A 26,022-nucleotide genomic window follows, 5' to 3' on the forward strand; every position below is an offset into this window, starting at 1 on the left:
ACAGATCCCTAATTCACAATTGGCCAATTCTTGGATTTTTAGCAGTTTGAAATTTTTTTCACTCAAAACTTCACCCAAATTCTTTACAGTTTGCACTTTTCTCCTCCCAGCCCCTCATTTTTCTTGCATCTTGTTGATCAAACTACACAGACATGTCCAGTTGGTTGTGAGATACCAAGTGATCCACTTAGCTGACTTTATGCACCTTTCTGTAAATTGTCATTTGACTTAACTAGGAATGAAGTGTCATGGTGGACCATGAAATTAGGCTATTACATGTGATGGGTTTGTATGAAAAAAATTAATTTTTAAACAATTATTTTTTTTAAGTACAGTAAATACTGTATGATAAAGTAATGTATTTTGGCTGGAATTGATGTGCTTTTCAGTAGACCTGGAATTGATGTCAAGTGTTTTTCAGTAGATCTGTTTGTTACACTTTTTCATTGTGTTTTGATTTTCAGCGTCGCCATGCTTCTTCAGAATATGTCATGTTATACAGACTATTTGTGCAGGAGGACAAGTCAAGTATAGAAAGAGATAAAATAGATGTTCAGAATGGCAAAGGTAAGTCTGGGGCTTCCTCTTAAAAGTATTTTTTACCCTTAATGTTTGACCAAGTTAGTCTAGGTTCTTCATAAGTCTTTTCCAAAGTATTTATTCATAAAAGAGAGATGATAGTTGGACATCAATGTAGGAAGCAACCAAAAGGAACAAATGGAAAGTTAAGGGCACAAAGCAATACAGCTGGCACTGATGGGTCACTGCAAAGAATCTACAGTACCATCTACAGTGTATCGTTTTTGTCAGTCTTATTAAATAATATACACATTTTAGTAATTGGAAATATTCTTCTGAAGATTTTCATTTGATGGCTTTACATATTCAGTTCTGCAAAAACAGAAATTTGGGGCACATCCAGGATGTTTATTCAAATTTACTAACCTGAATAATATGAAAATTTGCATTTCTTGAGAAAACCCAGGAAATATTGATATATTTTACTTATAAATAGTAGCCCTAATTTAGTAGATGCATCAGGAATCTTCCCTTGAATATTTAAAGATATACCACAGCCATCAGTAATTTTTTATAATTTATAGCTTAAACTAAACTGTCCTTTACATTTCATTCAGTTTAAGAGAGTTTTCAGCAAAATGCATAGTGTGCTAGAAAAACTGCCATAATGATGAATCTGGAAAGAAAGGCAGTCATCTGAGAAGTTGAGGAGTTAGTACAATATTGTAGGTATGGATCAGACTTATGTAAATTTTGCTTGAGAAAAAATATTATTTTCAAGTGGGTAGTTTCAAGTAAAATTATAAGAGAACTTATATAAGAATTCATGCTATGTTCACTTAAATATCAACAACCACTTTGAGGATTATGTTGGAGATACTGTACTTTGCAAGAGGCTGCAGTTGTGTTACTTATGATATAGCCCATGAGCAGATTTTTTTAAGGAAAACAAAGTGCTTAAAGTGTTAGTGGGAATAGGGTAACAAAACTGCTGGACAACATACTGATTGAGCCCTAATATATGTTGATTCTAGCAAGCCTTGTCATAATTTTAATTCCATCAAAAGTTGTTTCAGGATTTTTGTAAGAAGTCTGGTCATAGGATTAAAGATTGTTTCAGTTTTAAAAGAAGCAGAGATAAGGTGAAGCTATGGGTTCATCTTCCAAGATTCCAGAGATGATAAACCCATTTAGTCCAAGAGATTTGTATTACATATCACATTCCAACAAGGAGGTCACTCACATATCATGTGTCAATGTGAGAAGAGGAGAAAGTTAACCAGAATTGGTCCACTATTACTGGTTAGTTGTGCAAAATGTGCAAGACCTTGTGATTGTTGTGGCTCCCCTCACTGATTAACCTGTCTTTCTGAAATCTTCCTGGATAACCTCCATGTGTAAAGACAAAGGGTGCCCCAATTGCCTCAGAATCCATAGAGTTGTGGCACGCTGCTCAAGAAATTTCCTCCAGGTTGGAAACTCCAGGGGTTGTGTATCACCTTGGGCAGCAGATCCACAAACCACTTCAGTAGCATCCAAAGGTGGGTTATCAAAGTCATCTTGCTCCTGGAGGATCTTCTCTAGGATTTGCCTGTTGAGGTTATGCAGGATTAACCATAAATGTCCAAGATTATCTCAAGGATGCGATGCTTTTCGTATGGCTCCTGGGTCTGGTTGGTTTAGACTTATCATGAACAGTACTGCTGTGTCCTAAGAGCCTTGCTGATCTCCAATTTCAGCAACCACTCCAACCATATGGCTTGCTTTTCCTTCTGCCACTGATATCTATTGTATGTTGTCTAAGGACAAATCATGGAACTGTGCTAATGTTATTTGCCTCCAGCCACATAAAGATGTATACTGCTAGCCCGCATACGGTCATGAATTACATATCACCTTGATTTCTTAATTAGACTGCTTTCATTGAGTTGTAGGCCATCATGCCTATTGTTCTTCCTGCTAAGAGTAGAGCATAAACTTGTAGCCTAAGATAGCCTTTAATTTAAGAAAACTGATGTGCTGTCCCTGGTTTTCATAATCCAAATTCTTGTGACTTGATAAACAAGTAAGGTTGTCCCCCCAAACCTTAATTCACTATCTTTGGGAAGGAGCTGTGGGACCAATAGCATTCCTATGGGCAGGTGACAGGAGCGCTGCCACTATTAAGGGTTCTTCAAGACATCAGTTGAGGCAAGAACCGAGTAACTTATCCAGTTGCCCTCCTGTTGCCTTTGAATCCACAAACAGACAAGTGTATTCTAGGTGATTAATCTTTCGTCTTCATCAGTCACCTGTTTCAGCAAAATCTTTTTGATCATGTTTGCCCTGCAGTTTACTGACTGCAGAAAGGGGAGTCAATAACTAACTGTCTCTGCTTCCAATCAGTCTCCGGTAATCCTGGAGACAAGAACTGTCAGAAGAAGGCCATCTCTTCAATCTTCTGTCTCCCATACCAGGGAAATTTGCCATGTACCATCTACCTTTCATGGGTTGAAAGGGTGACCGTTGCTTCCTTGCTGGAGTCAGTCTGTTGGAGATAGCAGGGTAAGATCTGCTAAAGCATGCCTGGTCTCATTTGCTGTTTGTATGTTAGGAAAGGAGATATTGCTAAATGTTGGATCTTTCTGTCAGGTGCGAGTTGCTATCATGAAGATAGAAGCATGGTCAGTATTGAAAATTGTCACCCTGATCACTGTCAAGGTCACCTTTTTTAAAAGAACCATAAAAGCACTCTGGAACACAAATGCATTCAGTGGTTAAGAGACCCTAAGGTCCCAGATGTCTGAGGGAAACAAGAAGTCAGATAGGTCTTGGGTTGTCACGTCATACTTCATCATAAGCACCTTAAACGAGCTGCATCATCATTATATTGCAAAAAAATTGATGCCCACTTGAGTAACAGCATCACCCTTCTGGCCTTAGTAATATCCTCCACTTATTTGGGCCTCTTTGTTAGCAAAGTACTAATGGCTCCTACCACCTATACCTGCCAGTTGTACTTAGTAAAGAATTGTAGAAACCACTGTCTTGTATCAGAGGCAGTCATTGTAAAGGAGACTGAGGATTGAAAGAAAGAAGGTAGCATATGTTTTGCTGTCACTGCCATGGCCAAAAAGTGATAGATGATGGACTTATCGGAAGCAGTTTTGGATCCTGTAAAACTAGTAAAAGCAAAAACAAGTAGGGGACAGCTAGGGGTCTGTAATGTCCTTTGCTGGCTCCTTGTTCCTCACACCAGTAACAATGTCTGAAATAGTGGTGGCCAGGGCAGGTCAAATACAAGCTGGTGTCTTTTCCTCTAGAATTGCTCCAGAGTTTGACAGATGAGGCTTCCGTCTTCGAATATTAAGGTCTCTCCAGCGTAAAATTAATCCAATTGCTCATAATGCACATACTGTGGTCCTTTAGGATGGCAGGCATCCTTGGTACAGTTGATATTTTGGAAGTAGCTGGAGACCTTTGTGTTGAGGCTCAGTGATCAAGTATCTTCCCTTTGGGGTTGCAGGAGACAAGCTGAAACTGATGAAATTGCTGGCAAAGAAACATTGCTGATTTCTGCTTCGTGGCTGGTGACCCATGGTGAAGATGAATGTAGTAAACAAGTAATTGCTCTCTCCCTGAATCTAAAGGCTGACACCCACTGCTAAGCTTCTTCTGATACACCTAAGAGGTTGCTGTCCTCCCTTTTGTGAGAGCTAATAGGGTCTCATATGGTGGTATACAATGTCAGTTTCTAGCAGCTGGCATCCTGCCTGGTATAGCAGTTGTGCTGGTCTCCTTATGTACACTAGAAGAGTCAGTTACTATGCCTCCCACAATCACTGTAACCATAATTCCAGTCACTTTTTCAATTCAGAAGGGGTCACAGCTGGAAGAAGTCAGTTTGGAGCTGGAACAGTCATGGTTTTGGTGTCTGCCGGTAAGGAAGATTCTAGTAATGCACATGGATCATTAAAGATCCCTCAAAGAGGTCGGGATTGGAAGTGACTGGTGTTAGGATATTAGAAGTGGATGATTGTCTACAATGGCCCAGGAGGATGAATATCTTGTCTTCAAGCTGTGGGAGATTCATGGCTGTGTGCACAGATGTAGTAACATGGAGAACTGGTCACAATCAGTATATGATGGCCATTGTTCATGTGGTAGTCACTTGAAGGGAAACTGTCACTGCAGAAGTAGGCTTAGCTAGGAAAATAATTCCTTCCAAGGAGCCATGTATGAGCCATCACCAATCACAGTTAACTTCTGTTGGATAGGCAGTGCTGAAAATAACGTATGATAAAGCTGCAATGAATTCATTAAAACCAGAAACCATTAGTGTAGTTTGGAATTCTGTGGAACGAAGGTTGTGAACAATTTCAAAAGATTACCAAGGATTAATGGAGAAGTTAGAAGAGGAGGCTTTTCCAGTGTTTAATGAAGAAGCAACTTGTTGAATCAGCAGCAGCAGAATTGACAGACATTGATGAAGTACTAACGCATGTATAGGAGAAATTTGATGATTTTAACACTGCAAAGAATGTAAAAGTCAAAATTATGGAATATGATCTAGGGATAAAGTGTAAATGTCACCTGTAAAATCATGAAAGTATAATAATTGATGCAACATGATTTTGGTAGATGCATTTGTGAAAACAATATGCTAACAAAAATTTACTTGTCTCAACATAAACAACTTCACTTACTTAATCTGCTCAGACATTGGATCAGATTCCCATCATTCAGCTTTCTAGACTCACCTCTTAACAGACTGAAAGGAGATCCATAGCCAGCACTGTCTGTTACAGTGCCCTCATTTTTCTCTTTTATTCATCTTATCACATTAGCATTGTAGTTTTTGCATTTCATTGTCTTCAACAATTTTTATCATACAAAAGAATCTTTATCATATGCATTATGTATAGGGAGTACAGTATGAGAACAGTTGTTCCATCATAAACTAATCAATCTTGTATTTCCTTACTTCTGTTGATGTGAAGATCTCAGTCTCACTCAGCTCACCTTGGATAAGATCCAGAAAAATCCCAGCTGTCATCCTCTGCCTCACTATTTTGTGGCACTTCATACAGTCTAAAGAATAAGTTTCCTAGGATTGCCTTTTGCTTGCAGTGGTGATCTTCCTTTAAAGTATCAACCTTTGGAGTTGATTATAGCATGCCTCCCCTTGAAGGAGCTGATGGAACTGCTATATATTACCCTAAGCAGAAGGCTTCAGTTTTTCTAGTTATGGTGCGGATATTACAAAATGAACCATCTTTCTGGGTAATGCCTCATCCTCATTGTAAATTTAATAAACTTTAACCACTTGAATATTCCAGTAACAACAGACTTCTACTCAGCTATGAGCCACTACCTTCATCAGTCATGCCACTGCCCTAACAGCTTCTCTGGACTGGCCTCATACAACTTAATCATGAGCTAGATCTCTTCTCATCTTTACACTCCAATCATGACATCCTTTGTGGCACCTGCTTTAAGTGCTGGCCTACCTTCTCTGTCAACCATCCAGCTTCTGCCCATGCTTCCTTTTACTGGCTCAGCATGACAACATGGATGCTGCTTCCTGTCTGGCATTCAGCATGTCTCATGGTGTGGCAGCCACAACTTTTGTGTTTGGTTCGATACTCATTGAGTCCTGCCCACCAACCAAATTTGCTATTCCTTCTGCAGTTCCAGGACTAGAGTAAGATACTTTCATTCAATATGAAAATGTTGGTCCTTGCATTAGTCAGCTTCCTCTAAAAGACATAAAACTTAAGGCTACTTTCTTAGGCTTATGAGCATTCGTAAGGTCCAAAGGTCCTCAGAGGGAAGAGCAATTGGCATAATGCTGAGCAATCACTTCGCACATATTCACTAATCAGGAGGCACTCATTTGGAAGCCCCTTTTTGTCTGGCAAGAAGAGAATGATACAAGATAGTGTCAAGATTCATTCTAGGAACATGAACCATCATAAGAGACTCAGCAAAAAGACACATCCTCCCTCCTAGGTATGAAGGGCACTTTGGCACATTGGGGAAATGCTTCTGGTTGACCTTTTCACCATGAGCTAGAAACAATAAGCTCCCTAACTATTGCTTGGTTTGGCCAGGTCCAGGAGCTTGGAGGATAGATGCAATACTTCGACAGATGGAATGGTCAAGATATATTCATTTTTTAAATTTTTTGTTCTGATCAGTTGATGAATACCAAGATGATCACAATAACTCCATTGTGGTCTCAACAGGAGTGGTTTACAGACCTTACACTGTCACGGTACAAGACACTACTTAAGCAGCTTCATTGCTGCATATTTCACTATCATCCGGACTTATTTCATCTGCATGGATGGAGATTGTCCAACATATATTAAGCGAGATTTTTAGAGGTCATAGTTGCAGCCAACACAGGGACTTGCAGAACTTGAGCAGCAAACTTTTACCAAGGAAATGGGATTAGATCAGTTGGTGTGGTAAAAAGGATATTGGTCTAGTCAGAGCTATTATTCTACTAATAAGAGTTTTTTGCTTTTTTTCCATTTGGAAGTTATTCATATATGCAATTAAAGGTTACAGGACCATTCTCACAAGTTTTTAGTCAATATGCCTAGGTTTGTGTTGACAAGGATTTGATAAACTTAAGACATTTGGGAAATCAATACCCTAGTGTCTCCTATGGCCCTTGAATTGGGATGCGGCATTGGTATTGCAGTCTTTTAAAGGCTCTAGCAAAGACTTCCTAGCTTGTCTTGTAAGATGGTTTAAGTCTATGTACAAAAGAATTAAGGACATGAGAACTATAAATTCCAGGCTTTTTATGAGTGCTGGTAGAAGGAAGAAGCTTCTGAGAGCACATTCCATTGTTTAGGATGAAGAGGCAAGGAAACTCATGAAGTTTGGGCTCATCCTTCCTCTCGTCTCCAAATTTACATGAAATTGACAGCTATTGTCCAAACTGTTTCATAGTTTTTTTTTTTTTTTTTTCATACAAACCAACTTCAATATTCATTTGGTTAGTGCCCAGTCCAATCCAGACTAGATCATCTAGCTTGGTTAATTTGAAAAGGTGAGGCAGAAGTAAAGATAGTACCAGGAAGTAGGTTAGCACATGTGAAATGGAACTTTTCTGGATCTTAACTAAGACAAGTTTGGTTCGGCTGGGATTTAATGTGAACATGGAGGTACAGCAATATATAATTAATAGGTTTTTATGAAAAACTTTTGTATTAATTTTTTTTTGTAGATAGAGTAAACATTCTATTTTTATTACAGTACATACATTAATGTATTCAAATTACAGTCAATTGAGTAAACATTCTATTCTTATTACAGTAAATTTCTGTAACTTATTGTAACTTTTCTGTTTTGTTATCATTTTAGTACTTTTAATATTTAAAATAAAATACTATCATAATGAGAGAGAGAGAGAGAGAGAGAGAGAGAGAGAGAGAGAGAGAGAGAGAGAGAGAGAGAGAGAGAGAGAGAGAGAGAGATCCTATTCACATACATTGTTACAACAGCTGGGTTTATGTTGTAATGCATGTAATTTGAAAAATATTTATCATTGGTAGTGTACATATTGTCTATTATGTAGGGTTTGCTATTATAACTGGTTTCAAGTTTACTTTGCATATGAAGGATAACTTGACACAATTTTATGTATACATCTGAATTTCTAAAATCAATTATTATATATTATTCTTCTGTTTTGCCCCAAAATCAGTTAATGTAGATATTACCAATCATAAAAGATACGGCCCTCAGCTTATCAGATTTCTTTATTTTCAGCCACATTTTTATGATTAATATGTTGCTGTGGTAAATATTTTGCAGGTAAATCTCTTCATTTGAATGATCAGTGTATATTATAGATAAGCTTTGGCTAAATATTATATGAAATTCCCATTAGCTGTGGTATATCACAGATTCCAGCATGGTTATGTCACCATCCATCTGGAACATTTTGATATGACAAGGAAGCTAGTCACCAGCTATTATTATTATAAGTAGTTTAAGTAGACCACTGAATGACATTTCTAAACTCATAGGGCTCCTAAAATCTTTGTTATTAAATGGGAGCTAGGTAAAGTTAAAGAAGTTGCATAGTTTGTTAGGAAAAGACTAAAGTGAACAACTTGGAACAAAAAAGCATAGATTACTGGAGAAAGGGGTTGGAGGCTTGAGGTGCAGTGTAAATATATAAGGTTGTTGTTAGGCTTACGTACAACGAAAAGGTTCAGCCAAATAATTCAATTACTAATTCGACTCCAGAGGCAATGGAAGTAATTCCTGGTTCTCTGATGCAATCCTTTTTAAAGGCAAGTATTTGTATCACATTTTCTGCATTTTAGACTGGGGGGAATTTGTTAATTTCCCAGTTACTTTTCTTGCTGGTTACCCCTCCCATTATTGTCATTCATCCAACCTGTCAGTCCTCTTCACAGTTAACGTGTATAAGACTACAGATTGAAGCGTGACTGTTCTGTGCCCTAGAGCCATTGTTATGGAATATCCTAATAAATTTACTATAGGAAAAAAAACAAGAGAACTATTTCTCCTTCTTCTTGCTCATTGCTTTTTTGCCTGAAAGCTCTTTTGCATATGTTTTGTCCTGAAAGTGGGTTAGATTTTCAGAAAGTTTGTTAGGACTGATTCTGAAGCTGACCCTTAAGATTTTTGTTTACCATAGTACCTTCCACCTTGTCATCATTGTTATTTAGCCTGAATTTTCCTGTATTATATCACTTGGCTTTACTCTTTATAAAGTTTTCCCCTTAAGTTTTGTATATTTTCTTTTAGTAGACTAAATTATTACATTCTTTGGTACCCAACACCAGTTTTTATTCTTCATTATTATTTTTTCAGTCTTGGATCTCCCACCCGCACCTGCACATTGGCTTACAGGAGAAACTCCACCCACAGACCCTCCATATCCATGGGAATCTGAATGGGAGAATCAAAAAGTTTATATCTGTGATTCAATGGATGAAGAAGAGGAAGAAGATCAGACACAGCAGACCTCCAATACAGTGGTCACTGATATAAATGAACTTTCAGGAGAGAATAAGCTGAAAGTTGAAGAAGAAAATGAAGATTTTGATGGCAGCCAAGAAGGGGATCCACAACTTGAAATATTCATGGATGAAGAAGAGGAAGAGGAAGCAGTAGAGGAAGAAGAGGATGCAGATAAAGAAATAAAAATAAATGTTAAGAATGAAGGGGAGAGACAGTCACCCTCTGAAATCAACTCAAAATCTAGTGTTTATGCTATAGACTTGCATAATAATAATAGTGCTTCAGATACCAATAACAGTGCTAAAACAGAAGGAAAAAGCATCAAAGCTGAAAGTGATCTTAAGCACTATGGTGAGGGAGAGCAAAAGCTAGTGATATGTGATAATGATATGACTAATGTACGTAGTGTTAGTCCAGTACCAAAACTTGGGGTAAATGAATCTGAACATCCCTATGATTCATGGACAAGTAATAGAGAGAATGATAACAGATTCTCAGAGGGCTCAAATTCACCAGTACCAAACAATGCTCCCAGTGATGGTTCCAAGGTGAGTTCTCCATCATATGAAAAAATAACCAGTGAATCATACAGAGATACACATTCACCTTCTCTTAATATTGTTTCTAGTGATCGACCAGAGAGGGATAAAAGAAAAGAAAAGAGTGATAAGGACAAAGACAAGAGAAAATCAGATAAGGTAAAAGATAAGGAAAGGGCTCGTGATAGGGAAAAAGAGGACAGACCTCCAAAGAAGCTAAAAATAAAATTAAGGCATGATGATCGGGCAGTTGTGCCTCCTTTACGGATCAGAACAGAAGAAAGAGGTAGTTGTTTGAAGCTAACCCTTAAAAAGCAAGAGGGCTCAGAAGCATATTATAGTGTAGGTGAGGAAAGGAAACGTGAATATCGTGTTGAACAACATGACGATGAAGAAGAGGAGGACTGTGCTGAAAACGTGCCTGAAAAACAGTATGATAGAGATGAAGGGGAAGATGAATGTGAGGCTGAAGGGAGTCATGACTTGAAGGAAGTGAAAGTAGTATTACAAGATGTGCTCAAAGACAAAAAGTTTAAGTTGAAAAAACATGAGGAAGAAAGAACTACCAAAAGAAAAAGGCGGGAAAGAAGTGATGATAGGAATGATAGAAGTGATAGACGTAATAGGAACAATTATCATTGGTCTAATCATGCACAAGACATATATCAGGCTGAAGGGGAACGTAATTCTTCACAACAGTCTAATTATGATGGTAGAACTTGGAATCATAACAGCAACGCTGAATGGACGAGGAGTGGGGCAAGCGTGGATTGGCGTAGAACTAGTAATAATGATGGTGGTGATTGGCAGAGAACAAGTGGGGAGAGTGGGCCTGTGGGAGAATGGAATAGGGGTACTAGTGAAGGGGCTTCCAGTGTCAGTCATTCTAGTGACAATAGATCATCGAGAGATTACAGTCCTCATCTTCTTCATTATAATGAGCATTATGATGCACGTGAGTTTTCCAACCGGCAAAACCACTCTCAGTCATATGGGCATTCCGGTAGTCAATCCAGAAACACTCATAACTACCATTGATAGCTCTTCTGTTTCTGTGTCAGGAATTTTTAAAATGATTCATGAATTTTAGTGCAGATTATTATTGGGAATGTGTACATAACTTGAATCATTGCACAAAATTTTCTCAAAATTTATCTTTGGTCTAAAAAAATAATTTTTATATTTCAGGCCGTTAGAATTCATTACTTTCAATAATAATATGCTATTCTTAAACTTCTGTCCATGCATTGTTTTATAAACTCAAGTCACTATGTATATTTTAGTTCATTCTTATCTTCTTGTATTGAATCTAGTCTTGATCCACCTCTGTGTCTGGAACATGTCTGGACTATACATGATAAGAAAGTGGCTGAACAGCCTCAATGTAAAGTGGTTAAAATAAATGCTCATAGTAATATGTTTTTGAAGAAATAATTCTCAGTTCTCTCGTAAGTCAACTAATATACTTTGTTATATCAACACATAGTAGTAGTAATACCGGTGATAAAAATTCCTAAAGCAAACACGATAATATTCAAGAATGTTCCTATCTGATACAGTATAGTGGTTTAATCTTTGCATCCTTTGCTGTAGTATTGTATAATGCACCACTTTTCAAATAGCTGTTAGTCACTATTCTTATTGTAATAGCCAGGTTATGATTGCTCAGTATCAAGTGTGGTAGTTGTGAACCTCAGATTGGTGATAGAAGTCTCATGGTTGCTATATATATTTATATGATTATATACATATATATATATGTATGTCTTAGGTTTTATGAGCTGTGACGGAAGATTACCTGTGACCCAGCTAAAGAGTAATAATAATGTGAATGTGATAGTCTTGAGGCATCTGTTGAAAAAAAGATGGAAAAAGCAAGCAGGATGGGAGCTTTGTGAATGACGATAATGGCAAAGCCTTTTTGAATGATTTTTTCAAAGAACCTTTGGGTGTCTACATGTCCAAAGGAGTCATAGATTTCGTTCAGTGATCCTGTTCAACTTCAAAATGACATGAATGATGTATCCAGTTGATGCCCTTAATAAGTAAACTGTCATTCTCAAAGTATGTGATCTCAAGTGTGATTGTTTTATTACAAACTTGTCTCATTTTTCTACTGTTAAAGTGGTAAGAAGTCTGATTTGTGTGTATATTTTTGCCATGTACTTATACTGTTCCCATAGGTTGTTGACATTTTCAGGGAGTTTATCAGCCTGTATACTGATACATGGTCACTGTAACAGAATCCAGGCTGACATACTGTTTATACACTGCTATTGATATGCAGATTGTATATGCAAAATCCATTTTAATGTTTCAAGATTTTGCAAACAAAATACGGCATAATATAGTAAAATCATTTTCTGCCTCAGTGCATTCACGTTGGCATTGTGATTATGTTTGAATGGAAATTTCTTAAAGAAAAGTTAAGCTTTGGTCTTTTGAGTTGGATTGTGTTAGTTTTGCACTGAAGCAATATTAATCTGTTTATATGGCAATAGAAAGATGGGTTTTCCACTAGCTTTTATATAATACAGTACAGTAATGTGATGGCATTTTCAAAATTTTTCAAACTTAATATGGTCTTATAACTCCCAGTTTGTAATGTTTATTTTTTGATTCTTAATATACTTTATAATTCTTTTTTGATCTACTTACATTGCTAATGACAAAGGTATCCTTTTTACAAGTTAAAGGACATTTAAATTTTCTTTTCTTTTACATATTTTAATTTTGTAGCAACTGACATACTTATTGAATACAGGTCTGTAATAATTTTCCTTTCTTATTTTTGGTGATGCATTAACAAGATTTTCCTATCGTAAGTTGGTTCTAGTTAGTTGTTCCTCTTAGATATTTAATGAAAGGCAGCTTTCTGTGTCATTTTAAGAGATTTTTTCATGCACCAAAGACCAGTGAACTTGAATTTTTTTTATCTTCACAGCATCATAATACATAAAAAATTGCAGTATATTTTTTTATGACCACCTTATTTATTTTAAAATGTACCTAGGTAGATCCTTTCATGGGTATGGATTCATTTTCCAAGATTTAGTTAGAATGTATTGCATTTGATTAACAGTATCATATTTTTTCAAGTTTCATTTAATGGTATACCTTCATTGCATTGCTGTTCTCCAAAACTAAAGTTGTAAAGCATCGTACATATTACCAAATTACCAACAGTCACAACATTTTAGAACAGTGATCCTATATTAGTACAGTCAAGGCTTGCTGATCATCCAAGTGGCTCTTCAGTTAGATGTACTAAATACTAAATGATTTATCAGTATTTCAGTGGATGCACTTTATAGTTTGACAATTTCTTAAATTTTGAAATCACTTGGCCATATTATTAGAAGATCAAGCACTCACAGTAAAATTAGTAAACTTCTACATCTAGTTAAAACTATGGCCATAACACAAAAGAACTATTTGTATGTAAATGTAAGCCATCAAAATTTGTAAGTCATAATAAACAAAATGGAGTAGTTTATTTTTTTACAAAGGATTTACACAGTACAGGATTTTTAGAAAAGGTTATTCAGTTCACATGTTTAGCTCTACATCCAAAATATGTTCTACTTATTAAGATTGTTAGTTATATAAATTCCATTGTTTTGCTGGAACTATTTTTTTGTGAAATATCTACAACAGTTGCTAATAAAAAAAATGGCATAAGTGATACTTTCTCCTTAATATTTTAAATTTTGAACAAGCAGAAACCAGATGAGAAAAATAATTGCTAGTTGATTTTGTGCCTTTTAAATAATAATAAAGGCTCTGAATGTTTGCAATCTTGATCCATTTATATAACCTGTGCAATATTTCTTCCTATAGTTTTTTGAAATCTTGCAAGTTTTTGTTTATGTAAATGAAATTTTTACTGCCAAAATAAAATTATATTTTTTTATTTTTTGTTTTCATGTAACAAGCTCATTTTTCATTTGTCAACTAGAAAGTGTTGAATAATATAAAATCCAGACATATCAAAGAGGCATAACATTATATGGTAAAGTAAGACAAAAAAAAAAGCTTTGGAATCTGAATAAAGGTAAATCAACAAATAAATGCTGGTTGAAATGTTTCCTATATGGTTGTGCTGTCAAGAAAATACCAAGACCAACTTGAAGTAGTATTCCCTTTGCCACTTAATTTCTACTAAAGCATCTATAGTGAACTGGACCATAACTACTCTTCAACATGAATGAAAGGTTTGCATCAGACAGTGATCAGTTTTATTTCATTATTAAGTAGTCTCCACTTACGGCTGCCACCTAGTAAACATAATAAATGTACAATACAGTTAATCAACTCAAGAGATGAGGAACAATTAACATGAGGGAAAATCATTTCTGTGAATGCTCACTTAATTTAAAGTTAATAAAAAGTAGATGTCATAAGACTGAAATAAATTTCTTTTAACACTGAATTTTCAATATTTCTATCTTTGATTTGGTTATGTCACTAAACTTGTCGTATTACACTTTATTTCTTATCATGCATATAATGATGACATACTCATCAGTAAATCTGGTATTTTGAAACTTACTGAATTACACTACCTAATAGTGTATACCTTTAAGTGTTACTTTGGCTCTTTTGTCATTGCATGTTACTAATTATAATACCTTGGCTGTGCATGTCCTCATTATGCCTATGGTTCCATAATTAAATCAATCTTACATATCAATCTAAAGTCAATTGGAATGGGTTTTAGATTTTTTATTTCCAGCTCAGGAAGCAAAAGATATTCTAGGGAAACAATTGCTAAAGTAATTTACTAAAAATGTCAATGGATAAAGGTCCTACTGTATTGGCGTAACTAGCATGAAGCACTGTGGCTTGATATATGATAATCTAGCAGGAATCAGGTTGTGAAAGCAGATCTAGGACTGTCCTGTCATATTCATGGTCTAAAGAGCAAAGTGGTATGACAAAGATTTATTCTTATATTAAGAATATTTCAATTTTACTTTACTATCTTTATTGTCAGGCTAACAACTGGGTTAATTGCTAGTAATGGCAGTAAGCATGAGATCCAATTGTAAGACACTTTTAACCCTTGGTTTTATTTTGAAGTACCTTTTTTCATAAATATAAAATATATGTACAGTCTGAATGTGGAATTGAAGATCAAGCAATAAAAAAAGCCCATCCCAGTTGACAATACTGCAAAATAGCATGCAACCACGTAACATAGGGTCATTCCTCTACATATACTACAGCTTAGCTATTATTGATGTAAACACAGTTTTTGTTGGTAACCAAATGCCATTTCTACATACTTTGTAAATATCTGAAAGAAGTTTACTGAATAATTTCTACAAGTAATTAGAACCAAGGAACCATAATGTCAGCGGACATTCATGATGTATCATTTTGGTTTTATTGCTGGTTTTTTCTAGTTTAAATTACCCCTATCTTTGTTTTCTTACACAGTTTTGTACAACTGGGAATAATGTTTGCAACATATTTATTTGACCTACCTTTATTTTGTCTTGTTTAATAGACCAAACCCTTTTCACCTTCAAACCAGTGACATTATTTTATGGCAGCAAAAGCCCCAGGCATAATTAGACGTCAGTGTATTCACTATTTTTATAAACAGCTTTAGAGGGAAATTACTGCATTCCTTGTGTGTGGAGGAACTCCAATTGCTGATATGTACAAATAAACTTTATTTTAGTACAAAATGTCTTTTCTACCCTCATTTAGTTTACAAAATATATTGACATTATAAGTTTAATTTTCAAAACATAAAAATTTTTGTAAAGTAATTTGAATTAATCCTATGTGTACAACTTCAGCAGGGACCAAGCAGGGCGGCTGAAGTGGGTTTAGCCAAATAAAATGCTCTGGTCTGTATACCTAGGATAAATACAAATTACTTATATAAATTTGTTATTTGTTCCTACAGAAATACAAACCATTGCCTTTTACAATGGGAGACTTACCCACCAGGTGGGAGGTAGTCCCTGTCAACTGACTAAGGTTGAACACCATCTGGAAATATCATGCTCCTGGTTGCATGTGCAATTGGGATGTCATGACTCCTGTAACTTCCTCCTGGTTTGGTGAAAAGTTTATTCAGAGTAGCAAGTCCCTGTGCCAGAGCACCCTTCATTATGGAAAGGTAATTGAGCAGTGAAGTAACACTGGAGAGCCATGAAATACTGTACCCCTTAAGGGACTTCATGTCAGGAGGCAGGTGCTCCTGGTCAAACCCAAATTTGGTCCATTAAGTAGCTCCACTTGTGCTTCCCCCTTGTTAACTCTATGGGGATTCAGCCTCTCACAAGTCATGTCTGTCTCAGAACACAGTCCTTTCTCCCTGGGGCAAGAACAATCCTAACCCCCTCTTTTCTAAGGGAATCTTCAAGATGACAAGTCCCACCTACAGGAGGCACACCTAGGTGGCACCCACCAATCAAGTGCCACCATTGCCATACGTCTATATGCCCAAGGAAAGTGCCAATGACCAATGAGCTACAGGAATTCCCGTAGGCCCACCTCCAAAGTTGGAATGAAAAATATGAAGGAGTTCTTAAGACATAGCAACACGCCTCGAACCATGACGTCATGGTTGTCACCACAGGGGAACACCAATATATGGAGTGAGATGGAGAAGAAGACTTAGCCAGTAAGAATGGAGGTAGAGACAGTAGCATTGACTGTGAGACAAAAGACAGTTGTTGTTGCACGGAGAGTAAATTGTCGCCATGACTCACTAATGAACTTGGACTTAAAACTCACTCTGTTGAAAAGTTCAGGCTGACTTAGTGTAACTGACTCTCCTAAGAAGCGCCATTTTAAAATATCATGGGGCTCGTTTTGGCAATATACTGTAAAACAGGTAGAAACTAATACTCATCGTTTGAGTTAACACTTATATTATCATTTAAGATTACAGGGCCCTGGACTATATTTTATGTTAGTAATTATTACGTTAATTTTCGCCATTAGGTGTGACTGCCGGCCTTCCCCACCTGGTGCTGACTGACTCATAACACACACTATTACAGCTGCAACTCAACTAATTTCCCAAGCCTTCAAAGGACACTTCCTTTGGGTTCCTTAGACTTAGGCAGTCGTGACTGGCCCTTATTTTCAACTGGGCCAATAGAGTATTGGCAGCTTGTGTGGCGTCACTCTTATCACCCTCTTGTGCCTCCGAGAGGAATTCAAACACTCAGGAATATCAAACTTTTTTACTTCCCCCTAAGGCACAAGGAATCACTTTTAACAAGGGGATTTGCAATTTTCACTGAACTTGTGCAATTCGAGTTGCACGAATTCACAGACACACAAACTTTTCATTGGAACCTAACTAATTATCATACACGAGTTTTTCACAGACATGCGAACATTTGCGAATACTGAGAAACCCTGCAAAAGCGTTTATGTTTCATTTTTTATGTAATTTATAAGTTTTCAAGCTTTAATTCGTAAAGCAAATAACATTAAATAATAAAAGTAATAATTTCTCTCTCTCTCTCTTTCTTTTACTGAGATGAGAGAATTTTTATAGTTCAGTACATGTATATGTTTATTTTTGTATAAATAAATTTTTTACCTAATAATAAGTACTAATTTTCAAATATTAATAAGATTAAATAATAATAATATAATAATAATATAATTGTAACTACAAAATTCGTATGTGATACATATTTTAAACAAACAAATATTTTTCCCTCATCTTCTGTAAAAAGCTCGAAGGCAAAAGCTGTCAGACATGTCACTTTTAAATTGACAAGAAGGGATAGCGTTGCTGATTAGTGGTCCAAGGTTTCTTGTAATTCTCTCTCTCTCTGTCCATAATAATTCATAAAAAAGAGAGTCCATACAAGACTTTATACCTGTTAGCATTGAACACCCAAGTCCACGAGACTTTATATCTGTTCATTCAAACACCCAAGTCCATATAAGACTTCATATCCGTTCATTCGAACACCCAAGTCCATTTCGAGTCTTTATATCCATTTATTTCAAATCATCCAAGTCCTTATGGGACTGGCTTATCCCCATTAAATTTGGACAATCCAAAGTCCTTACGTGACTTCCTGAACCTGTTCATTCAAACAACCTTGGGTCTTTTTACACATACTGAATTCGTTCATTCAAATAATCTTGAGTCCTTTCAGACATACTGAATCCATTCATTCACACAACCTTGAGTCTTTTTAGACATACTGAAACCATTAATTCAAACAACCTCAAGTCTTTTGGACATACTGAATCTGTTCATTACGAACAACTTTGAATCTATTCAGATATATTGAATCCGTTCATCACGAACACCCTGAGTCTTTTTAGACGTATTGAATTCATTCATCACGAACGACCCTGATTCTTTTCAGATGTATTGAATTTGGTCATCACAAACAACCCCAAGTCTTTTCAGACCTACTGCATCCGTTCATTCCGAGCAACTCAGTCTTTTTCAGACATACTGAATCTGCTCATTCCAAACAACTTTGAGTCTTTTCAGACAACTGAATTATCATCTTTTACCACAATCCTAAGTTCCACGGAACAATTACAGTCATTCTTTCCAAACGTACCTTGGTCACTCCGGTCAAAATTAGACTGAGTGCCAGTGCCACCTCACCCAACAGGGCACTCTTACTTGCACGTAGCACCACCACTGGTTCCTACCCTACATCCTAAGACCATATTGTTATTCCTGAGGCCCCACCCCTCTCAGCACCATCTCAAGATGACTAAGGCAACCAGAACCCAGCGAAATGACAAGCTCAGGTTCTACATGGAGGCTGGGAAGGGTTTGGAACTGATGGGCCTAGCACTGAGGGATTGGATCCAAGAGAGGCTAAACTCTGCCAAGAAAGAAAGAGAAAATAGCTCGGAAGTAATGGGAAAAGGCAGAAAGGCAGGAGGAGAAAGGGAGAATAGCTAAGGAGAAATGGGAAGAGGCAGAAAGGTAGGAGAAAGAGAAAGAAAGGCAGGAGAAGGAGAAAGAAAGGCAGGAGAAAGAGAAGAGAATGAGAAAGAAAGACTTGCCTGAGAGAAATGGGAGGAGAAAGAAAGAGAAGAGAGGGAGAAAGAAAGACTAGCCCAAGAGAAACGGGAGGAGAAAGAAAGAGAAGAGAGGGAGAAAGAAAGGGCACATCAGCTCGCAATGGCAGCCCAAGGGGTGTGCAACACATCAACGCAATCTCCACATTCGACCCTCAGCAGTGTAGACTCCCTCATAAGAAAATGGGATGAAGCTGAGCCTGAAGCCTGGCTTGACCATGCTGAAAAGGACCTGAAGACCTATAAGCCCTCTCCCAAGGAAGTTTCTCTGATCCTGGGAAAGCACCTTGAAGGGAAAGGTGCCATTGCATTCAATGCTCTCCAACCGTGGGATCAAGGAAATCTCACCCTTGTCCACCAAGCCATCCTAAAGGCTTTTGAAATAACTCCCAACCGTTGGAGGAAAAGGTGGAGAAATATACCCACAGAGACAGGTCAAACCTGGTCTGAGTGGATCTTTAAAAAGACCCAAGCCTTAAAATGATGGCTAGACTCTCAAAGCCACTAGTGTGGAGGACATCCTCGGATCCTTCCAGCTTGAGGACTTCTTACTTTATGCCCCGCCAGCTCTTGCCACCCATCCATGTGATAAGGCGCCTAAGACAGTGGTCGCATGCTGTCGTTGGGCTGACACATGGGACACCAATCATCCTCATCTTAGTTCCCATGGATGATGGTTATATCACTCCTTGCACGCCGCAACTAACTCTCAACAACCTCTCAAGAATGGACACCCCAAAGAAACCAGTGTGTGGATATTGTAAACATACTGGGCACCCCACTTAACAATGCCGCTTGAAGGCTGAGAATCAGTCAGAAAATCCCTCTAAGTCCTCAAGTGGAACAACACCCCAACGAGCCACGTCTGGCTCTTGGGTGAAAAGCAAAGGGCCTGCCCCCTCCAGTGGGACACTGCCAAGCAAAGATGATAGCAGAACTTATTGCCCCACTTGCAAAGTTGATGGGCACTCCGCCCAATGGGCAAAATGCCCTAATAAATAAAGTACACCTGCCATTGCTTTGGCAGTTACAAACCCAAAGTCCTTAGGCCCTCCAGCCGAGGGTCCCATGTCTGTGAAACCTCCTGGAGGTAGCTACCAACATGCCAGGTCACAGCATTCGATGACACTGGTGCACAAATCTCCCTCATAAGGGAAGATAAGGTCCCCTACCGGGCCACCACTGACAGCCATCACCATATCGCTATAAAGGGAATGAATCGCATAAGGATGATTCTCCCCACCATCAAATTGAGGGTCACACGACCCCACCAATCTAAAATCTGCACTCCTGCAGTAGTTGCTCACCTTCCTGGATGTTATGACCTCCTCCCGGGACAAGACTTCCAGCAACAACCCCCCCCTCTAAATTACAACAATCCAGGGGTCCAAACCCCTCCAGCCATTCATCAGGCATGAATAAGCTTCACAAACCTCCCTTGAATCCACTGCCAGTGCCACCTAAGTGCCCCAAGCAGTGCCAAGCTCCATCCGCTTCGAGTGACGAGCTGTTAACCAGTTCAACTCGAGTGCCAGGCCCTGCCCCAGCGCCAGTGCCAAGGCACACCCTAAATCTCCCTTCCAGAGATCCCAAACCTGACTCCAAATCTCTGCCAGTGCCACTTACATGTCCCGGACAGTGCCATGTTCCGCCTATTGCGGACGTCCAAGAAATTCCAGAATTGGTTCCTGTGCCTGGACCTGCCTTTGTGCCAGTGCCAGAGCAGGCCATACACCCTCCTTCAGAGTTTCCAGGTCTGGATCAACTCTCTTCCTCCAGCTTGGCACAACTACCACTGCTGGTACAAGAGCCAACCCAAAGTATACTCTGGTCCCCTCCAGATTCCTCCAACCACAGCGGAACCTCACCCAAAGGTGTGGCCTTGCAACCCAGGCCTGAGCTGGTCACTGTGCCTGCGAGCCTCTCACACCCACCACAACCTCTTCCTCTCTTTCCCAGTCCTCTGCAGACATGAGCATGAGTAAGGATTCTGCCGTATCTCAACTGGCCAATGAACTAAAGGAACTGCAATGACACATTGTAGAGCTTGTAATGAATGCCCCTGCTTCAGCTGCCAAAGAAACCAGAACAAGTGGCACTTCAATATCCTCCTCAGGATTGGCTCCACTGACTCCCACTACAAAGTCAAACCATTGACCGAAAAGAGGTCCACAGAAGGAAAATCATGGATGTAGATAACTCCAGATAGCCTAAGGAGAGCTGCTGAGCTCCTCTGGCACTAGTGTCAATCTGGTACAATGCCTCAAGTTCATCCTACGAAGTTCTTTGGCACCTCTTATCCAGAGGAGGATGCCAGGTTTCTTCATCTCTTTATTTTCTTTGTAATTGTATGATTTATTCCTTTCCTTTTAACATTTTCCTTTTCTCCTTTGATCATTACTGTACTCATATTATTTTACGCATTACCAAGGCTCACTATAAGTATTTTGACTTCCCTTTCGTGCCTATGAAAGCATGATGCATCTTAAATTGTATATGCCAGAGCCATTAGGCTATTACCATATGAGTGCCAACTTGGCACAGTGCCATTACCTTAGGTGTTGGCAGACACTCCTGCCAGAGGAATCGCATCCTCTAGTTACCTTCAGAGGCGATTTTCATAGGCTAAGGAATATAATTTGACATATAAATCATAATTTTTCCTTACCAGGCACAACTTACTTTTGTGACTGTAATCTATTTTCTTAGTTATTCCCTTGTAGTATAAATCTCGAGTCCCAGACTCAAAAACCTGTGTAAATTACACCCATACTTGTACATCACATACTTAGAGAAGTGCCACAAGGCACCTGTGAGGTTAGTGCCATGTTATCAGTGACTCCCAAAGTGTAAGATACTTCCTTCCTAGCGCTATCCTTTCCTAGTAATTTGTAAACTCTGGCTTCCATAGCCAATACTACGTACTGATAAATCTCATGTACTTATAAAATGTGCCTCCTGGCACTTGCATTTATGGTACCCCGAATGGCACTGAGACGTCGCTCTAAGTATCGTGGTACTACCTAATGTAAGATCATGAATGCTTCATTGTATTGCCTCCTCAAGTCTTTTACTAATAAGTGCATGGAGTATTGTCAGTATAACCATATTAACCTCTTAATGTTAGGTTTGGCTTTTTTACCAAATAAGCATCATCTTATTTAATTTTGTATTCATAAATGCAGCTTAATATCATTTTTCCCAAAAAGTAAAATTATTACTGTTGTCAGCAGCATAAATAAATTCTGCGAAGCAGAGTAAATGTTATAAATGATTTCTTTTGTTTGTAACTGATTTTGATCTTTCGCAGAGATATTATACTTTAGAATAATATACTGTGCCCCAAGGGTTGTGAAGAAAGTACAGATTGCCTGATGAGATAACGTAATTGTAGCCATTTCAATCCGACTAAGGGTGTAAATGTCAACTAGTTGGGAGAGGTGTAAAGAGTAAAACTCTCACATGCCATCTCATCTGTCAATGAAGTAATATAAAGAATATCTAATTGCTTTATTTGGTTTATTGAAAGGAACACTGTATGCAAAATTCGCTCCTATAGACCTCTCTCTCACCACTGCCTTCGGGGGAAGAGTACTTTAATCCGTTCCTTGTTCGAGTGACTGCCGGGACCTTAAATTCCAGGTGCTGACCAAGTAGGAATGCAAATTCTCGCCTGAAGCAAGTCAGCTGGCAAAGAGGCAAGGGACTGACCATGTGCTTGACGCCATCTTGGAACTTGACCCATGCGGCTCCCCATGCCCGCAGTGACGCGGTCATACTGACACCAGCACCGTCTACAAAGAGCAGGATCGTAATCCCTGAAAGCTATAAAAGACCTCGGACAAACACGCTCGACCTTAGAACTTGTCAGACTCTCAGCCAGGACTCCTGTCCTTTCCTTTGCTTTATTGAACTGCCCTTTCTGTCAGGAGCCATAGTAAACTTTTGCTGTGACCTTATTCACTTGCCCTCCTCATCGCTGGCCCCCTGAAGACAAGGAACATCATCTCCTGCTTAAGGTAAAGTACCGACTTTAAGGTTCTTTTAGCCAGTCAGGTCCCTGTCAGCCTATAACTATTTTTCTGTTTTTCCTTTTCATAGTGCGATGTTCCTACAGTGAGACCTGTATCGCTTTTTATAGTTGTAATGTTTAATTTGCCAAGCACTGAAGTGAAGTGTAACATAATTGTTAAAATTCGAGTTATCGGAATCGAGTTCAGTCTAGGCACCTGTGTAATTCCACGATTCCTTAATTAAAAAGCTATTTTCGACTGAGTAACCATAGGTGTTTCGATTACAGACTAGATTACAGACTAGGAGTTAGTCAGCTATGGATCTGTGCATAATCTTGTGTGCTTAGTGACCCCACTATACCATTTAAGGTGCCCTTTTGGAGCAGGCTCCCATTGTCTCTCTTCAAGCAATTCCCAGTCATTTGCTTCTTTCACTTGTACTACGGGACCTTGTTTGCCTGTCCCAGTTATGCTACCAATCTTCTGATATATGTTTTCCTTTTGTAAATAAAATTAATTAAGTTAAACCCAAGAGTTTACCTAATCACTTCCCTTTTGAAGTAGGCCCTCAGCCATGTTTTGATGTATATGTTTTTACCTGACCTCAAGGCCAAACTTCAAAATTTGTATTATCCAAGGTAAGTTGCATATATCCCCAGTGTAACCCAATGGTTAAACTAGATCTCCCAGCTAAATACATATCACATATATATATATATATATATATATATATATATATATATATATATATATATATATATATATATATATATATATATATATATATATATATATATATAATATACTGTATATATATATATATATATATATATATATATATATATAGTTATAAATTAGCCACTGGCAAAGATCAAGCTTATTTATATTACAAATGCCATTATGTGAATAAAGATTTTCATATACTAATAAATGTCTACCATTTATCAGCAAATACAACTTTGAATTCTGTAACTGGGAAACATAGGACAGGACAAATCTTTTGACTTACCTTTATTGTAAGGGATTTAATATTAAAATGCAACAACAGTGCATCAGAATAACTCCACACTAATTTAAATGTCTCAGTGACAAAGGTCAAGATATCTTTTCTGACAATGTGCCACTATTAACAGAAAATTTTATCTTTCAACATTTACACAATTCCTAATTAATGGTACTGAGTCAAAATTTCATTACCCTTACAGGTAATAAGAATAGTGTGCTCAAACTGGGCAGCACGTCCATTGTCAAGCATCACAGCTGTCCACCCATCTTCCAAAATAATAACCTCTTCTGATCCTTGGGCTACAATTGGTTCAATTGTGAAGGTCATTCCTTCCTCCATTGTCCCAGGGTAATCATTATCTGAAAACAGAAAAGCACTTTAAATTATACTTTCAAGATTTCATGCATAAGAATGTATGACCTTTTGTCAAGCTCTCCTTTAAAAGATTAAGACTTCTGCAAAACTCTCCATCTTTGAAAAAAACAATAATAGTACAGTACCATTTCAACTGCAAAAGATTTTAAATAAGTTTTTATCTTTCTGATTACCTTTTTCTGGTAGTGGCAGGTTGTACATAATATTTCTAGTTCATACATTTACTTAATCAACAGAACATTTGTGAAGCCACGAGTCTGACATAATATTGCTAGAGTTCATAGGTAGAACAATTTGCAATGTTTAATTTGCATTTATTTAATCAATGGAACATTTTGAAGCCATGAGAGCAGAAAACTCTTGGTCATAAAACAGATATGATGTCAGCTGATTCTTTCCAACTAAACCTTCTTCTGTGCAATGTGAAGGGATTTGGTAGCCATGCTTATGTGGCACCTCTACCTGCATTATATCATTAGGGTGGCATTCAGTGCTTGTGGTGGCATCATGGGTTCATGCTGCAGGGCTGACTCCTAGGGGTTGATGAATGAATGGAGGATACTTCCTCCTTAGTATTCATTGATGGATTGAGCTGATGGATATAGTGTGTATATGTATGTATATACAGCATATATAATATATATACAGGCAGTCCCTGGTTTACAACGGGTCCGGCTTGCGGCGTTCCGAGGTTACAACGCTTTTCAAATATATTCATCAGAAATTATTTCCGGTTTACGACGCATCGTACGCTGATCTGACGGAAGAAATATGGTTCCAAAACGGCAGAATAATCAATTTGGAGGTTTTTTGATGAAAAACTCAATAAAAATGCAGTTTACATTGTTTTCAATGCACCCAAAGCATTAAAAGTAAGGCTTTCTTATGATTTTTGACGATTTTCGATGATTTTTCGGTTTACAATGTGGCATAAAAACAGAACCCCCGTAGTAAACCGGGGACTGCCTGTATATATATGTATGTATATATAATATATATATATATATATATATATATATATATATATATATATATATATATATATATATATATACTGTATATAACACACATTCTAGATTAGGTTCAGAACCCATCGCCTAAGGTGAATTTTTCGCGTAAGTTTGGCATGGTCTCTAGAAATGCTAATAAATGGTTATTTCTAAAGTTTAAACACTAAATATGACCCTAACCATGCTCCCAAATTATTAAGTTAGCTTTTAATGAAATTAAATTTACTGAATTTCATTTAAAAGTTAGCTTAATACATTACCCTAAAAAAAAAGAAATAAATGGTTGACATAAAAATAGAGAGTTGGAAGAGAATTTCTGTCTCTCTCCACTTCTGACCAATCTATTTTTAGAAGTCTTCTCAACTTCTTTTTAATAACTTCTTTATTCCACGTCTCTTTCTCTTTGTTCTGAAATGCTTTCTTTTTCATGAACAAACAGTGTTTTTAACTATGACTAATACAACCATTAGTTATTATGTCTGTTTTAGAACGTATTTGCCACACTAGTGCATTTACACTTCGTAGAC

The 26,022-nt window shown here is 37.6% G+C and overlaps 2 protein-coding genes across 15 annotated transcripts in view; one reads left to right on the plus strand and one right to left on the minus strand.

The window, feature by feature from the left end:
* The window catches only part of LOC136854038 (mucin-2-like), a 228,554-nt gene extending 212,806 nt beyond the window's left edge, over positions 1 to 15,748 (plus strand). For all 10 annotated transcript variants that reach the window (XM_067130120.1, XM_067130169.1, XM_067130096.1 and 7 more), the window contains exons 12-13: positions 465 to 567; positions 9,364 to 15,748. In XM_067130120.1, the coding sequence (XP_066986221.1) occupies positions 465 to 567; positions 9,364 to 11,090 (1,830 nt within the window). In that variant the 3' untranslated portion in view covers positions 11,091 to 15,748. The remainder of the gene's footprint in view (positions 1 to 464; positions 568 to 9,363) is intronic.
* The window catches only part of LOC136854134 (methionine aminopeptidase 1D, mitochondrial), a 103,186-nt gene continuing 89,922 nt past the window's right edge, over positions 12,759 to 26,022 (minus strand). For 2 of the 5 annotated variants that reach the window (XM_067130362.1, XM_067130353.1), the window contains exons 7-8: positions 24,308 to 24,469; positions 12,759 to 15,712 (exon numbers count right to left, since the gene is read on the minus strand). In XM_067130362.1, coding sequence (XP_066986463.1) covers positions 15,666 to 15,712; positions 24,308 to 24,469 — 209 coding nt within the window. In that variant the 3' untranslated portion in view covers positions 12,759 to 15,665. Of the gene's footprint in view, positions 15,713 to 24,100; positions 24,470 to 26,022 lie in introns of those variants that run through there. The other 3 variants (XM_067130375.1, XM_067130369.1, XM_067130395.1) reach the window with 2 other exon arrangements.

This window comes from Macrobrachium rosenbergii, chromosome 3, assembly GCF_040412425.1.
Source record: "Macrobrachium rosenbergii isolate ZJJX-2024 chromosome 3, ASM4041242v1, whole genome shotgun sequence".
Lineage (NCBI taxonomy): Eukaryota > Metazoa > Arthropoda > Malacostraca > Decapoda > Palaemonidae > Macrobrachium > Macrobrachium rosenbergii.